At 38.7% G+C, this 16983-nt stretch overlaps 1 protein-coding gene across 1 annotated transcript in view; it reads right to left on the bottom strand.

Annotated features, from left to right (window-relative positions):
• Window positions 1-16983, bottom strand: part of SLC4A4 (solute carrier family 4 member 4) — a 385603-nt gene that overhangs the window by 318122 nt on the left and 50498 nt on the right. Inside the window, exon 2 of the mRNA XM_024246262.3 lies at window positions 11919-11992. Coding sequence (XP_024102030.2) covers window positions 11919-11991 — 73 coding nt within the window. The 5' untranslated portion in view covers window position 11992. The remainder of the gene's footprint in view (window positions 1-11918; window positions 11993-16983) is intronic.

The following is a 16983-nucleotide window of genomic DNA, read 5'->3' as shown; positions in this document are numbered from 1 at the left end:
TATATTTAATTAATGCACAATCTGAATTAAACAGTCTCCCACTGTGTCTGGTACACAAAGGTGCTGCATAAATGTTGGTCCTATTTCTCCCTTCCCTTTTCAAAGGAGAAAAAACAGAGCACAGTTTTTTCTCATTCCTACCCACCTCCAGCCCTGATAATAACTAACTTGTGAACACTCTTTGTTCTCCAGAACATTCACCTAGAGGAGGGCAAAAGAGTCAACCTCAGACCTATTCTTAACTTGTCCCTTAATCGGCAGTTTTAGCCATCCTACAGAGTTGAGCTCTTCAACAAAGGCAGCACCTTCCATAACCTCAATCTTCCCTAACTCTGTCCAGAAGCAAGGGCTTGGCAATCTCCACCCTGATTTGGGCAAAGTTTCCCCCAGAGCTTTTAATGGCTCACTGCCAATCTGTAGGAAACAGGTCTGTAAGTCCTTTTACTTGCTCCGACGAGACAGAGTAGAGCCAAAAGGCCTAGGAAGGCCAGCACTAGGCAGAACAGTGCTCAGAGTGAACAGAAGTCACCCAACGGGAAGACATGAACCCTCCACTTATCCCGACACCCAGAACCACCCCACACAGGCTGCTGCATTGTAATATGCAGTACACATGCCGTCAGACAAAATCCACCTGTGAGCCAAACACAGAGAACTGACAGTTTCCATAATTTCTCTTTGGTCACCATTTGCACAACTAAATGGGAAGTAGGGTTGGAAGATAAAAAAACAATAGCTGATTCAGTGGTCATTGATAACTGGATTTGCAATTGCAGCCAAAGCGGCAGCTTAGAGAGACACATAAATGCACACATTCACATTCTCATTCCAACCACATTGTCTATCTCTGACTCTATTATGGCTTCTCTTTTTGCAGTGGCCTAAGCCCTGGCTGGGCAATAGGATGAAGAGTCCTTGGTTGCTATAGACAGGTAATCTGCAATATAGTCAATACACTCATGGCTAATCAGGTATCGACTATTTAATATAATATATAAATATTCAATACAATTTTAATATATGTTAATCTAGTATCATAATTATATATCACATATGCAAAACATTACATATGGTTATATATCTTATATTGTATTAGTAGATGAACATATTTTTAAATATTATATATTATATAAAATATTGATGTAAATATTTAATATATTAATTTATATTTGTTATAAAATATAAATATTAAAGTTCACATTATTCCCTTCCCTCATATACACATATGTAGGTAAATGAGATGTAGATAATATCATAGGGCTATAACAATCACCCAGAACTAGGAAAAGTGCTATGAGAGACTTCTGTTAACCTAGAATCCCAGAATCTTCAATACTGTGGTTTTCCACATGCACCCAGGAAAAAGAGGGACGACATTCATTGACACAGCAGCACATAATCATACTTTTAAAGTAGCCTAAAAATCACTTTAACTGGTTCAGCCTCTTCATTTACCAGTGATCTAACTAAAGTCAAATAGCCAGTTAATGACGTATAGAGACTAGGACTCCTAGTGCCCCTGGATATATAAGCCTTCCTTTCCCATTTTTCCACTATCATGGTACCAGTCCTCCGCCCATCCCTCCCATCCTCCACTGTCTGGAAAACACAGCCAAAAGAATAATAACGATTAATCGTTTCAAGTTAGTAATTATTGAGAAGGGAAAAATGGGCTCAGGATTCTCTGGAAATGTTTGTCTTAGGGATATAGAATGACAAACTGAAATCCACAACCCTTAGTTCCATAAACTGCTCCAAAATATGACAATGTTCTAGCAGGGACATCTGTCTTCCCACTTACTACTAGGGGTCATTCAAATGCTGAGGCCAGTCTTGTGTCTTCTTTCCCTCTCACCTCTCTGTAAGCTCTTTCAACACCTTTTATTCCTTTCAGTTCTTTCCACTTCCTGTTCTTCCAGGTGCTTCTCCTAGTTTTCATCCATCTCCCTATCTAAATTCCTTTTCCTCTGCAGAGGGAATCAACCTCAAGCACACTCTTTTGGGATGAGCACAGCCTTGGGAAAGTCAGAACACCTTGATCCTTGTCCTAGTTATTCCAACTCCTACCAATGTTACCTCGAGCAAATCATTTAACTTCTTCATGGTTCCTCTAGCCATCTGTAAGCTGAGAATATTGAACTAAATTTTCTCCAAGATCCTTTCTAATTCTAAAACATCTATAATAATTCCAAATATTTTAATTAGTTAAGTGAAGTGGAGCACATAGAGGGAAAGGCTAAAAGTTTTCTAGCATCACCTCAAAGTCTCTTCCTAACTTCTCATAATGATAGTTTTCTCTTGGGCACTCTTACTCCCAGCTAACCATGACACCCACATTGTTAACAAAAGTTACCAATCACCTTCTTTTTGCCAAATCCAGTAGCTACTATTTAATCCTCATCTTACCGGACTTCAAGGCAGCATTCAGCACTGTCAATCACTAGCTCCTTATTAAAAGCCCTCTTCTCGGCCTCAGAGGCTTCACCCTCTTCCCAGTTTTCCTCCTACTTCTATGACTGCACTTTGTTAATCTCCAAATGTTGGCACCTGCAGAGTCCAATCGAGTCCTCTTCTCACTCCATTCTTTGACGCTGGGCAATATCATCCATTCCTATGGCTTTAAATGCTAGCTATATGCCTAGGACTCCCAGATTTATATCTCCATCCCTGTCCTTCCTTCTTAGTTCCTGCTTGTATAGTCAACTACCGGCTTCAGAGTTCTACTTCGATATCTCACAGGTGCTTCAAATTCAATATATACAAAAGGCTAAACTCCTATCATCCCCCACCACTCTTCCTCCACTGTTCCCCATCTTACAAAATGGTACATGATCCCCCAAATTGCTCATAGAAGAAATCCAGAAGCAGCCATCCCATCCATACATCCACCCATCAATTCAACACATTTGTCTCCATCTTTTTTGTCCTCACTCTTGTCCAGCCCAAAATCATCTCTCAGTTGAATCTTGGCAACAGCTCCCACACTTCCGTCTTTCCCCTCTTGGGACACTGTCTCCATCCAGCAGCCAAAGGAATCTTTTCTAAAATACGAATTTGGTCTTATCACTTCCTTGCTTAAAACTCTCTGCAATGTTTCCTCAGTGCACACTCAATAAAATGCTAATATTTAGCATAACATAAAAGACCTTGAGTTATCTGGGTCCTATCCACCTCAGAACTCTCCCCCTGTTCACATGGTCCAGCTACTGTAGCCTTATTTCTGTTTCTCAAATGGGCCTACCTCTTTCTCACCTCTGGACCTTCACACATGCCTGCCTGGAATGCTTCCCTGATTCTTCACCTAGCAAATTCCTTTCCTCTTTCAGGTCTCAGTTTAATGTTATTCTGTAGGAGATATATTCCCTGGCCTTCCACGTAAACTCACCTACGTATGTGATACATCTCTAAAATTACTATATCAACTAACCTTGTGTCCTTAAATAATGGCTGGTTTATTTGACTAAACAATAATCATGGTCCTAGTTACAATGTTATCACATTCAATGATACACATAAGCCTGGAAAAGCAACATATTAGAGGTCACACCTGCAACGGTTCTTACCATTTTGATAGGCTTAAAGAAAAAAAAAAAAAGCATGGTCCATCAGTTACTTAAATTTAGTAAGAAGAGTTAACATAAGTACTAATCAACTAATCTGTTGATTACCAGATATCAGTATTAGCTTTAGTCTGACAGTGTTCTGTTCTGCAGACAATTTAGTCTGACAGTGTTCTGTTCTGTTCTAGTCTGACAGTGTTCTGCAGTCACAGCAACCACTGGTGAGAAAGTGTTGCACATAAAGATAAATTACATGCAACGATTACCTGCAAGGGAGATAATACCTTAAATTTATGGGGTTAATCCTGGGGGATTTCAAATTGCTTTACTTATATTCCTAGAAAAACTAGGAGATGAGAAGTGCAAATTCTATCTCCTTGTACAAAAAACTGAGATTCAGAAATTAAGGAACTTCTTAATGGCTTACTGGAAGTATCAAGGTAATTTTCAGGTATTATCCAAAAATTCTTAAGGCATTTCTAGTAGGTGGCTAAGAAGATGGGTTACTCACTGCACTTTGCATGAAGGAACCATAACCACATGACAATGATTTGCCTTGTATTACCCAGAAAGGCAGTGGCAGACCAGGAACAGAAAAAGGTCCTGAGACTACTGGTCCACGACCATGTTCTCTAAACCATAGAACAGATGGAATAAAAGCGACTAAAAACTTGAATAATCAGATACTAATTTAATTTCTCAAACACACGTATCCATTAGATTCAATCATGGGCTTTCATTCTACCTTGAAGACATTTTCTTTATTTTTCAGTAGGAATCAAATTTCCTGTTGAAAATTTAATAATAATTGGGGGTTGGGTAGTGATTTAACCCATCTATAACAATGTAATTCCATTCCTCTAAAGCTGATATACTGGCCAATATTACTAAAATTTAAAACCTCTTTTTATTCCTGGAAGTTTTTGGCCTGGTAAAAGTTACTGAGCATTCCACCATGAAAATAGTCAATAAAATAATATTTCATGAGGTCTAAGTAGAGTCTCTTCTTCCAAAAATCAACAGAGTATGAAGAAAGGTACACACATTGTATATAGCCCTTTGGATAGCTGCCTTCTAATTCTAACTCTATGGAAAGGCAGAAACAATTTACCAGATTTGAAAACTTTTTAGCTATTCAGAGAAATGAATTATTTAAGTCATCTATACTGCTGATTCAGTGGATGTCACTCACCACCCTCACTACCTTCACCTTTCATCCCACCTGGCAATCAGCAGATCCAGGGATGAATGTTGGAACCTCCCGTGAACCTATGCCATTGCAGGCTCTCACCTCAGTCACCTAAATGCAATCAGCCAAAAGAGTAAAATAAAATAAAACAAAATAAAATAAAATCTCACCAGCAAGCTCATGACAGCAACAAGAAAGCCTCAACCAATCTTTATTATATTCTTATTTTACTCACTCTCATCAGGCCCAATTCTCAGTTCTCCCAATGATTTCTAATCTTGTGGTGATAAAAAAGGGGAAATATTTAGTTCAGGTTAGAATATATAGTAGTATTTCTATACTGTTGCACACTCTCATTTAATTGGCACCTAAATTACATAATGGCCAGTAGGAAGCAGAAGTATTCCAGTCTATGTGACAGACAAGTGGAAATGCATTTCTATATGCATGTTTAAGTACATATACACATACTAGACTCTTGAATCCTTCTCACTGGCAGAAAAACACTACATTCTTGAATCCGTTTTCCAAATGAAGCAACATTGCAGGCTTTATTATACAATGGACAAGCATTTGTATTTTACCCAGTATACAATTATGGTTAATATCCCCCTTCTTGGAAAAAAAGACAATTTAACAAATTAAGGATAATGTGTATCAGAGCAGTCTAATTGTGAAAATTAGATTCCATACCCAGAGCTTAAAGGATGAGAATGAGTCCAAAGGGAAACGGAGAGTAAGCCTTGGGAAGTTTCACTGGATCATTCTGGCTTTAGTTTTCCAACATAAGAAGCAGTAGGTAAGCATGGTTAGGAAGGCAAAAGGCTAGATGTAGGGAGAAATGAATTAAGCAAGTAAACAATATTTATGCCAGTTACAATTTGTAGAAAAGATTATAATAACCAAAGAAAATTATATAAAATTATAAGAAAATTACAATAACCAAATTATAAGAAAATAATTAATTAAATAATTAAAAGAAAAATGAATTAAGCAAGTAAACAATATTTACGCCAGTTACAATTTGTAGAAAAGACTATAATAACCAAAGAAAATTATATAAAATTATAAGAAAATTATAATAACCAAATTATAAGAAAATAATTAATTAAATAATTAAAAGAAAATTATAATAACCAAAGAAGATTATAATAACCAAAGACAATTATTGGTGAGGCTGTATCCATTAGAAAGAAAAACAACAGACAGTGGCGGAATATAAAGCACTCCTGTTCCTAATGCCAGGTACAGCAGCAATTGCTGTTGGAAGTTCTTAAGAGTTCTAAGGTGAATGACATGCTCCACTGTTCCCATTTTACAAAGAGAAAACCCCATAATCTAAACTATAAGTTGCTTCCTTCACCTGTGCAATGATTTGGCGATAGAGCAAGTTTTAAATTTTTATTCTCAAACTGATACTTAGTCTCTCTGCTTTGACAACACATGAATAAAATTAACAAGAGACTCCCCAAAATAAATATCAAACAACATGTCTCACTAATATGACCAGATAAAAAGCTTCTATAAAGAAGCTCAATCTATAGACAAAACTGCTATACTGCTATAAGTGTACTATTTCAGAATTTCTGGATCCTTGCCAAACACAATGCAAGGACCAAGTGCAATTTGCTATGGCTTATTGCCATCAAAGAACACCAACACCTAGGATAGGAAATGGCTTCAAGAGGGCTTTGGCCGATACTATACTACCTGGGAATTCTCTACAGTTGGAACATTCTCAAATTATCAGAAGAAATGTCTGATTCTAGTTTCAAAAACACACGGAACTATCATCAGCCTTCCTTGAAGTGAAAGAAATCTACATATAAATATTTAACTTCCCTGACACAGCAAGAGGTGTCAGGCAGCTACAGAGCTAAGTGCTGCATACTTGAGGACCTCTGGCCAGCGTTCAGCTGAGGCCATGAGGAGAAAGGAGCAGGGAGTTGGGAAAGGTCTGTATGGGCTCAACCTGTTCTGGGAAACCTGTGTTACTATTCAAGTACCAACTTTTAAAAACCTCACTGTATTTCTTTAAAGCGGGCCAATGTGTGGATACATTGTTTCCTTTTAAGAAGGCTTTTCCTTTAGCAGTATTTGCCCAAGAGTTTCCTCTGTACACACTGTTTTCTGAGCAATTAGAATGAACAGCAGAGAAGAGGTCAGCAAAATGCAACCGGACACTTATATCCAGTGCTCAGAATAGCCCCAGTCCCAACTTGGCCCCTCCCTTCCCATCCGATAGGTTTTCATTCACTCCTTCTCAGAAATTACGTTTTATACCATTGTAATTATTAAAAAATGTCTACCAGGCCCCACTTTTTTTAGAAAAAAATACTACCTTCTCCAGTACACACGAGTAGACCATCATCATATCCTCTAGCAAGAAACAGGTTTAAGTCATGATTTCATGTCTGTAAAATGTTGAGGTCTTGACTTCCAAAAAGACAAAAGCCACCATTTCATCATTTTAGTCTCTCTCTTCAAAAAACATAGTAGGAGAATTAAAAAGTTTGATAAAGCAGAGGTGTTTAGGACCTTCTTTTTCTTATCAGTATAAATACATAAATGATATAAGTATGTCAATGATCTCTGCAAAATCAAACAGGAGTAATACCAAGGATAAGATGAGAGGCTATATCATTTCATTAGAATAAGAGTACTAAGACAACAAAACTTCTTTTTTCTTTTTCTTTTCTCTTTTCTTTTTCTGAGGCAGGGTATCACTCTGTCACCTAGGCTGGAGTGCAGCGACACAATCACAGTTCACTGTAGCCTTGATCTCCTGGGCTCAAACGATTCTCCCACCTCAGCCTCCTGAGTACCTGAGACTACAGGCATGCACCACCACACCCAGCTATTTTTTTTTTCATTTCTCTGTAGACATGGGGTTTCACCATGGGGTTTCACCATGTTTTCTGGGATGTTCTTGAATTCCTGCCCTCAAGTGATCCTCCCACCTTGGCCTCCCAAAGTGCTAGGATTATAGGCATGACTACCACATCAGGCCTTGAGAACCAAATTTCTAACAAAAAAATTTTTAAAATCTGTAAAAGGATTATACAAAGTGATTCTACATATGCTTTATTTAGTTTATGTTATACATTTATTTATTTGTTCTTTCTTTTAACAAATAATTAGTGAATATCTACCCTGTCCCAGACCCTGACATACTTTTTTTACTTTTCCTGAAAACAATCCTCCTGTAAATTCCATGCATTTTCAACAACACTCCCTCTTAATGTCCATCAGTAGACATGAGAATTTGTAGAATTATTCTTCCACTGGGACAGATGGGTGCATACTTCCCACTGCATTAAGTTTGGAATGGAAGAGGAAAACCAGCACAATATAGCATAATAGCTCTAGGAGAGTACTGACCAAGCCTCAAAAATGGAGACACATTTCAACCAATACTGTGTTACTGCATTTTACATTTTCTGAGTTGTTGGTTGAACTTGATGTTAAGAAGAGGCCCCTCCTCATGAAGTCAGAGTTGCCAAGGCCTGCTGGGAGTTACCTAGCCTTGCAGAGCCAAAGTCTTATCTCAAAGGATAAGGTGGAGTTTGCTCTTTTCCCCTATTGCAAAATATGAGACTATTAAGTAATCTGTTTATATCATACAGATCCAAAATCCTGGCTGGCTTTTTTAAGAATAAAACATCCATAGGATTTTCTTCTGTTTTTGGAAAAAGCTACCTGGGACTGACTCTTCCTATCTCAATCTCCACTCACGCTATGTAATTAGCAATTTCCCCCATCTATGTTTGAAATGAAAAGCGAGTGGTTGTTCCTTGTGGTCAACACTTCTGGATCATTCTGGTAATGTTAATTTGTCATCTACAGATCAACTCTGTGGAAGCGTGGAAGGGCCTGGGTGGGAGCTGGGGCATTTTGATAAAGAAATAAATATGAATATCTGAAATACTGACATTTTAAAATGAGTTTATCCACAGTAACCACTCTCCTCCTAAAAATGTTAACTTTACAAAACCACGCATAGTACAAGGTAACTGGTGGAAGAGCAGATTTAAAAGCTTCTATTTATTTTAAAGATTAAAATTGGCACTTGGTTTCATTTTGAAAGAGTATCTCTTTAAGGCATTAACACGTGAAGAAAATTATGTGGCAATGAGGTTTAGGCCTTTAAATATATGCCACATAGATAAATTCATTATTTAAACAGATGACTCCTCTTCTGACTCACTCTATGCTTAGTGAGTTTTGCAGTTGATGGTTTTCTATTAAGTTTTTAGAATGTGGATTAAGTGTCATGCCACCCACTGAGAGTAAAGTTGAACAAGGTGAACTGAGGGCGTGGTTTGAAGTCTCTCCTCAGAACCACAGCATTCGAAGGAACTAAGAGAGAGTATCTGGCTCTTCTTGCCTTCAGGTTGAGCTGAATCCAATCACCCCAAATTAGGGGACCGTAAGCATTTTTAAAGCATGAATATTTCAAAGTAATAAGAACTATCAGACCTTAGTTACTTTAATAATCACTTATTGGGAGTACATCTTATTTATGTAGATAACTGTAAAAAGCAAAGTTTTATTTTAAGTTGACTTTGCCAAGAACGTTTACAAACATTGTAAACTTCTATGTTTATCCTAGAAGCAAGAGAAATAACTGCTTTCATAAAAGGAAATGTAAATAATAATATAAAATGTTCCAGCTCCTTGCCTTTTGAATTCTGACCCTTAAAACTGAGGCATTCACTTCTGCCATAAATGTGCCAGGAAGCTACTTTAGAATAGAGATAACAGTTTGCTTTTCTTCAAATACACTCTTCTCTATGCAATTAAAAATATGAGATGGACTCATATCCTTGGGAAAAAACATTCCCCTCAAAATGTGAATACTTCTTAGAGGTCTTGACACAGGCCGTCTGTTTCTTCATTCTCAATCACTGGAACCATGGATGTGCCAAAAAAACCCTGTCCATTTCAACTATTTTATACTATCACCTAGAACTACTATAAAAATCTAAGACCTCCCACCCCCATCAATAAAGCAAGGTGAAAAAGGGGGAGGGTCAATTGGGAGAACACCAAATTAAAAATGAACAATTTTGTTCATTTCTAATGAACAATTACTATAATTTCAAGGCTAGTACTGTAAGACAGTCAGCACTGTTGAAAGTTACCCACAAAATAATCCATAAGCAATCTTCTTATGGGGCTCAGGACTCAGCAACAGGCAACTATCTGAGCATGTCTTGGAAGAAATGTAGTCAGCTCAGGTGCCAATCAACATGAAAGACAGTCACTAAAATAGAGGTCTCATAAAAACAGGAAAACACACAAATCCATTTGGAAGGTTTAATCATCACAAAACCAACACATTTCTTGAATTTTACAGATGTTTCTACCACCTTTGGTTGTATTTCTGTTTCTTCTTAAAGAATCTTGGCTACAGATTTGTGTGCTATTCATTTATGTTGTCGTCTCAATTTTGTGCTTGAAAATCAACGGAAATACTTCAGGAAACGCATTTCTTAGTCAAAGCCTTAAGGAACAGTATACAATATCCTACTGCAGTGGAGTACTGTCAATCCTACAGACCTTACAAACTCAAGAAGTGATTTACATCTCTTGTGAACCTAGCTAGAACATTATTCTCAAAGGAAAACACACGCACACAGTATATGTCACTCCCAAGCTTTTTCTACTCCAATTGTCTTTAAACTATAGGCTATTTGCTCAAAGCTACATTATTTCTTATATTCATATGCTATATCTCCTCTTTGCTTGTATCTCCTCTTTGCTGGTATCTCCTCTTTGACACTGGGACAGTGACAGAGTCACTAAAATGATGATTTAACATCATGGGTTCCAAGAATCTTAAGACAAAAGTTTTACTATTTTGCTTTCACCGGCTTGACATTTTCCCACAGCATGTTGTAAAAATGCAAGGAACCCATAAAACAATATGAAAGAAAATACTGTAGTTTCCGTTTTCCTAAGAAACTTAGGCATCAAATTCTTATTAGTCAGTCTCAAGAGCATAAATGCGGGAAGTTGAGGTGGGGGTGGAGGCACCAATCCTCTAACACCACATGGGCAGAAGAAACTTACTAAAGAAACATGAGAAACAACATGGTAGCCACACTATTCAAACTGTTCCAAGTGGCACAGGAGCATCACTTGCCCAGTACCTGGTGTTCAGTCTGCTTGAAGAATCACTCCAGAACATACAATACTGACTCTCTTTTTCCCAAACCCACCATCTTCTGGTTCAAGTTTGGGGCTGGCACTAAATGCTTACCACATGGCACCAGTCAGGTCAGAATCTCCAAAACACAAATGAATTGTCTCTCAGGTGACTTTAAAGGGTGGAACTGATCACATGATTCACCTGCAAGTTTCATTTCACTTTGAGTATTGCCTATAACTCTGATTTTTTAAAAACTCATTATAAATATTAATAATAACATATATCTGTGATGCCTTCACATAATTATTTTAATAAATATTAATTCAGCTTTGCCTTCTATCAAATAAATAGCATTATTCCCACATTACTGATAAGTCAGCAGACAGGAAAAGGGAATGCCCGCTGAAAGTATTATCGCACCAGATAAAACATAACTCTTCTTTAGTTTTTAACAGGCACTAGGAAACATCAGCAAAAGAGATTGAAGTTTTTTAAATAAAAAATGCTTGTCCATCTTTTCCCAACTGACAGTCATCCATGATTATCACTCTTAACATCTTCAGCTTAAACCCATTTTTCCTGCAACAATGGTATCATTATCCTTCTGTAATATCTATATCTTTACACTACAAGCTACAAGAAAGAATATTAAAGATGCTGCTGAATATACTTATATAAATCGAGCAGCTTTCTTGAATTAGTCATTGGAAGGTGGTTAGTATTATCTGGTAAAATGTTTATTTTTGATGAAGAGGCACAGCTAACATAGGCACTTACTTTAAAATAAGACTTTTTTAAAACCAGGCAAGACCCATATTGAATCAGATTTTGATGGTGCAGTGAAGTTCTTAAAATTACTTTCTGTGTTGAAGCAAAATGTAGAGATTGATGAAACTCTACAGAAAAGGTTTGGTGTTTCATTTTAAAAATGTAAGATACATGAAATGCATGAATGTTATTATTTATAGAGACATATGTATGTCAACAGACACTTTCCCAGACCCATAAAGCTCACCTTCTACTTCTTCTTCATCACACACATGCTTGAGGAAGGAAGCCCCTCTGTCCAGGACAGCTTCATCCTCCATCCTATAGTAATAAAAAAGAAAAAAAGAATGCTCAGACTTCTCCTGGAGCGAGCCACTTGGAGCAGCCCAGCTTCTGGGCAGGTTAACCTGCAAGCTGTTGTTCATGTTAGCAGGGCAGAGTCACTCTTCTTCTGGTGTCTGCTACTGCTTCACGCAGCTCCTCTCATCTGGTGCTCGAGAATATGCCGGTCCCACATAGCTGCAGTTCTAACCTTGAGAGGGCACCCACATAGACAGGTAAGAGAAAATAATCCCAATCCTGTAGGCAGGATGTTGGGGGCTCTCTCCTTTAGGGTTTTAAAATTCTTTTTAAAAAGGATGAAAGCAAAAAAAAAAAAAAAAATACCAAGAGAGGAAGTTTGGTGTGTCTGGAGTGCTCGTGATGATCGTTTGTGGAAATCCAGCTTCAGTGCTTAGCTCTTTAAACACCCACTGCATAAAATGTATACCCTCACACACACACACATGCACACCCACCCACACGCAGAGAGCGACAGAGAGGTAGGCTAGTGCACAGTGGGAGCCTAGCTTCCAGCCAGCCTCTTAATACCAGCACAGCCCAGTATTCTCTGTTGAGTGGCAAGCTTTGAGTCACATGTTGGCCTTACGGAAATCTGACATCTGAGGATTATCCAGCAACCCAGCTTCGACAATACACACAGATACATGCCACCCATTCATTCATTTTCCACATTCTTATCACACATCTTTCTCTATGTATATCTGCCCTGTTAACTCTTCCCTGAAGGGCACAAAGTTCTTCATTTTGTAACCACATTATGCTGTCCTCCTGTCTCCTTACATAATAGGATCTACTCTGCAATTTCATATGCTAAATAAGACCTCAGAATCCATCCAAGGAATGACAGCGTTTTTAGGGCCTCCTGATGCCAAACATGCTTCTAGTTTATCGAATGAGTTAAGGTTTATTTTCATATCCTGCAGCTCCTTTTCATTGCATTAACTTTGATATACAGAATTCCATGAGGTCTATTTATAGTGAAAGCAGAAAGAAATCCTGAATTGCTCAAATGCTGCTTGTGTAGTACCAGTCTAGAAACAAAGAACTTTCTCTGGGGACAGCTGCTCTATGTCATACCGTACATGAGCCCTGCCAGAGAACCAAATGTTCATTCTGTATTCTATTCATCCAATTATATGCTCAGGCATTGAATATTGTAGGTCTGTTTTCCATATTGTCTGTATAACTTATTCTTGTGCTTCAGATATTTGTTATAATCTATGCAGATGTGCATTGAATTCATATTTTTGTCCTTACTATTTTAGAAGCATATCCATCTCACAAAGCAACCATCATAACATAAAAAGTGAGAAATTTGGTGTCAAGTAGCGCCCGGTTTAAGAAATCTAGCTCTACCACTTAACAGGTGTGCTACCTGGAGCAAAGTTTTTAGCTTTTTTAAGCCTCAGTTTTTCCATCTATAAAACTGGGGTAATAATATCAACCTTGCATTGACTCAACACAATAATATCAACCTTGCATTGATGGCTTTGAGATTCAAATTAGGTAACACACCTAAAAGCACACAGTGCAGGACTTAGCCCATACTACCTGTTTAATTACTGTAAATTTCCTTCCTTTCTGTTTCCTTCCTTTTCACCCTGACCAATCAATGGTGGACAATAGCATTAAGAAACTCATGACCTCTGGACACTTGCATGATTTCTTCTTTCAATAATATCGGCCTTGTATATAATAGCCCATCCTGATATACATCGTTTTCCTTCTCTATACTCAAACTAAAAATAGAAAACTGAATGCAAGCAGGATATGGGTTGGCCATCAAGATTCTAGTGGAAAAGAAAATTCCTTGAAGATTTGAGGCCGGGTGTGGTGACTCACACCTGTATTCCCGGCACCTGTAATCCCTCGGGAGGCCAAGGCAGGCAGATCACTTGAGGTCAGGAGTTAGGGACCAGCCTGACTAACATGGTGAAACCCCGTCTCCACTAAAAATACAAAAATTAGCGGGCACGGTGGCACACACCTGTAATCCCAACTACTCGGGAGGCTGAGGCAGGAGGATAACTTGAACCCAGGAAGCAGAGGTTGCAGTGAACCGAGATCACGCCACTGCACTCCAGCCTGGGCGAAAGAGTGAGACTCTGTCTCAAAAAAAAAAAAGACTTAAGAAGTCAAGTCATTTACCAACTTCTCTAAGCCCCTGGTTCCCATGAGGATTAAATGATACAGTATATTCACTGGTTAAGCAAATATTTATTTAGTGCCTGCTATGTTCCTCATACTCTTCAGAGAGAGGGAAATATATCTGTGAATCAGAGAGACAAAGTTCCCAAGAATTAATAGTGAATAGACGAACAAGGTAATCTCAGATAGCATTAAGTGCTTTGTGGAAAATAAAATGAGGCAGGGACTGCTTGGCACAGGGTGGTTCACATGAGGCTTCTGGATGACAACTGAGCAGAGACAAAAATGACAGGAAGGAATCAGTACTGTGAATATTTGCAGGTAATGTGTTCCAAGTAAAGGGAACAGCAAGTACAAAGGCTCTAAGGTGAAGACGAGTTGAGGATGTTCCAGGAACAGAAACAAAGTTAGTACGGCTGGACGGGGCCAGAAGGTCAACTTTAGGAGATGATACTGATTGGGCCACGAAACCAGGGTAAGGAGTCAGAATTTTAGGTGTTACGGGAGCCACTGAAGAGTTCTAAAATGGAGAGTGACTTGAACTGTTTTTCATTTTTAAAAGATTACTCTGGCTGCTATGTGAAAAATGGACAGTAAGGGGACAAGAGAAATTAAGAAATTATCGAAGGAGCCAGGGGAAGGCTCTGGGAGAAACAAGTTGTTGGGGAACAAATCAAGAGTTCTATTTAGCCACTTTAAGAATAAGATGCTTATTACACATGAAAAATGAGCCATCGGGCATACAAGTAGATGTCTGAGTCTGGAGCTCAGAGGCTCAGGATTAGAGACAAAAATTAGGAAATCAATGAATAAAGTTGGTACCTGAAGCTATTACTGGACAAGATCATCCAGGAAGAAAATGTAAAAATCAAGGAGTGGACCTAAGACCAAGTGCTGAGGCATGCCAACATTTACAAGCAGAGCAGAGGAACAAAAACAGTCAACAAGGTAAGAATCCAGGCAAGAATGATGTCAAGGAAGTGACAAAAGGAGGAGAGTAGTGCTACCGAGTGGCTGAGAAAGATGGAAAGAGATGTAAAAAGCACTTTGGTCATGTTCACCAATGTCTTCTAATTGCCAAATATAATTTTTACATACCACACACAGTAGCAGACACAGAGGAGGCATTCAGTAGTTCTCTTTTCTCTTTCCTGCATTCATTCATTCAGTAAATATTTACTGGATACTACTACTATGTTGCAGGTACAAGCCAAGGCACTAGAGTTACAGTGAGCAAGACAGACAAGGTGCCTAATGCAATCACATCCACCTTCTCAAAGATTACCCTTAGCAATCCAGGCAAATAAGTTCAAAAGGCAAGAACCCATCCATTACACATTTGTAGACATAGATAAGGATGACAGTTTAATGAGGAAATTTTCTTAAAAGACCTCAGAAGAACAACAAAATCCTGAAGCCCTGTGCTACTGCACGTACATTAATAGTGCCAGCTCCCCTTTAGAAAAAAGAGTGGTTTAGCTCACATTAACCCTTTCCAGTCCTATCAGAACTAACCCTTTCCAACCTATAGAGTCCAACACAATTTCATGTAGAACATCATTTCTGCACCCCACTATTAATCAAACTGGTCCTAAAGTCTTTTGTTGCCTTTTTTTCAAATTTCCTAACTAAAATGTTTAGCCTTGTGCCTAAGCCATTCCCAAAATTGCATGCAACAACCAAAGAAGTAAAAGAAGAAAAGCTGACACAGTGGCTCAGCCTGTAATCCCAATGCTCTGGGAGTCCAAGCGGGAGGATTGCTTGAGGCCAGGAGTTCCAGACCAGTCTAGGCAACATAGCAAGACCCATCTCTGAAATTTTTTTTCCAAATTAGCTATGTGCAGTGGTGTGCACCTGTAGTCCCAGCTACTTGGGAGGCTGAGGTGGGAGGACTGCTTGAGCCCAGAAGTTCAAGGCTTCAGTGAGCTATGATTAGGGCACTGCATTCCAGCCTGGGTAACGCAGTGAATTCCCATCTCTAAAAGAAAAAAGAAAAACAGAAAGAAAGAGAAAATGAAAACCAGCAACAACTGGAGGGGATAGTAGAAAAGTTCAGAAAAACCCTCTTCCTAGGCTGAGAAAACCATCCAGCCTAACTGAGGCACTGTCACTATGTTCCATCTGAGTTAGAGAGAGAGAATAATGATTGGTGCATTCCTTGGCTCTTTGATGCATATTTCACATTCCCTCCAAGACTATACATAGCAAGTAATTAGAAACTTCGTTCTTTCTGACAGACAATGCAGAGCATCTCAAAGCAGCCTCTTCCCTGTAGGAAGCAAAAAGAGGTGAGTGAGGCAAATGGAAAATATAAAACCTGCACACCCACAGCGGCCTTTCTCCAGAGCAGCCCTCACTCCTCCTTAGAAGTAAGACCAGCCTGGTGCACCTAGGCTTCTGCACAAAATACAGGAATTCCACACCTTTTCTTCATCTTTACACCACAAATGTCAATTATTTGGGTTCGTGTCCCTCCCCACCGCAAATCCTCTCAGCAGTTGCTTGCTATTATTAGTAAGACAGAGATATCTTTTAAAATAACCATCCGACCCAACTAGTTCCTCCTTCTATCAATATGAAGAAATTAACTCATCCAGTCCTTAATCAGGCCCTCAAACCCATTCTTAAAAGTTCCTTTCACACAACCTGCATTGGCTGAAAACAAAGAAGGGAAGAACATGTTTCTAAAAAGCTCCCCGGGTTGCTCACATCACCAGCATGAGGCAAAGTTCAGAATAGATTTGGAAGCTTCTCACCAGCATCACGGGGATAAGGGTCACACCAGTCAGTATAAAATCCACTCAGGGCCAATAATGTCTTCC

Source organism: Pongo abelii, chromosome 3 (genome assembly GCF_028885655.2).
Source record: "Pongo abelii isolate AG06213 chromosome 3, NHGRI_mPonAbe1-v2.0_pri, whole genome shotgun sequence".
Taxonomy (NCBI): domain Eukaryota; kingdom Metazoa; phylum Chordata; class Mammalia; order Primates; family Hominidae; genus Pongo; species Pongo abelii.
This window is presented reverse-complemented; position numbering and strand designations above follow the sequence as displayed.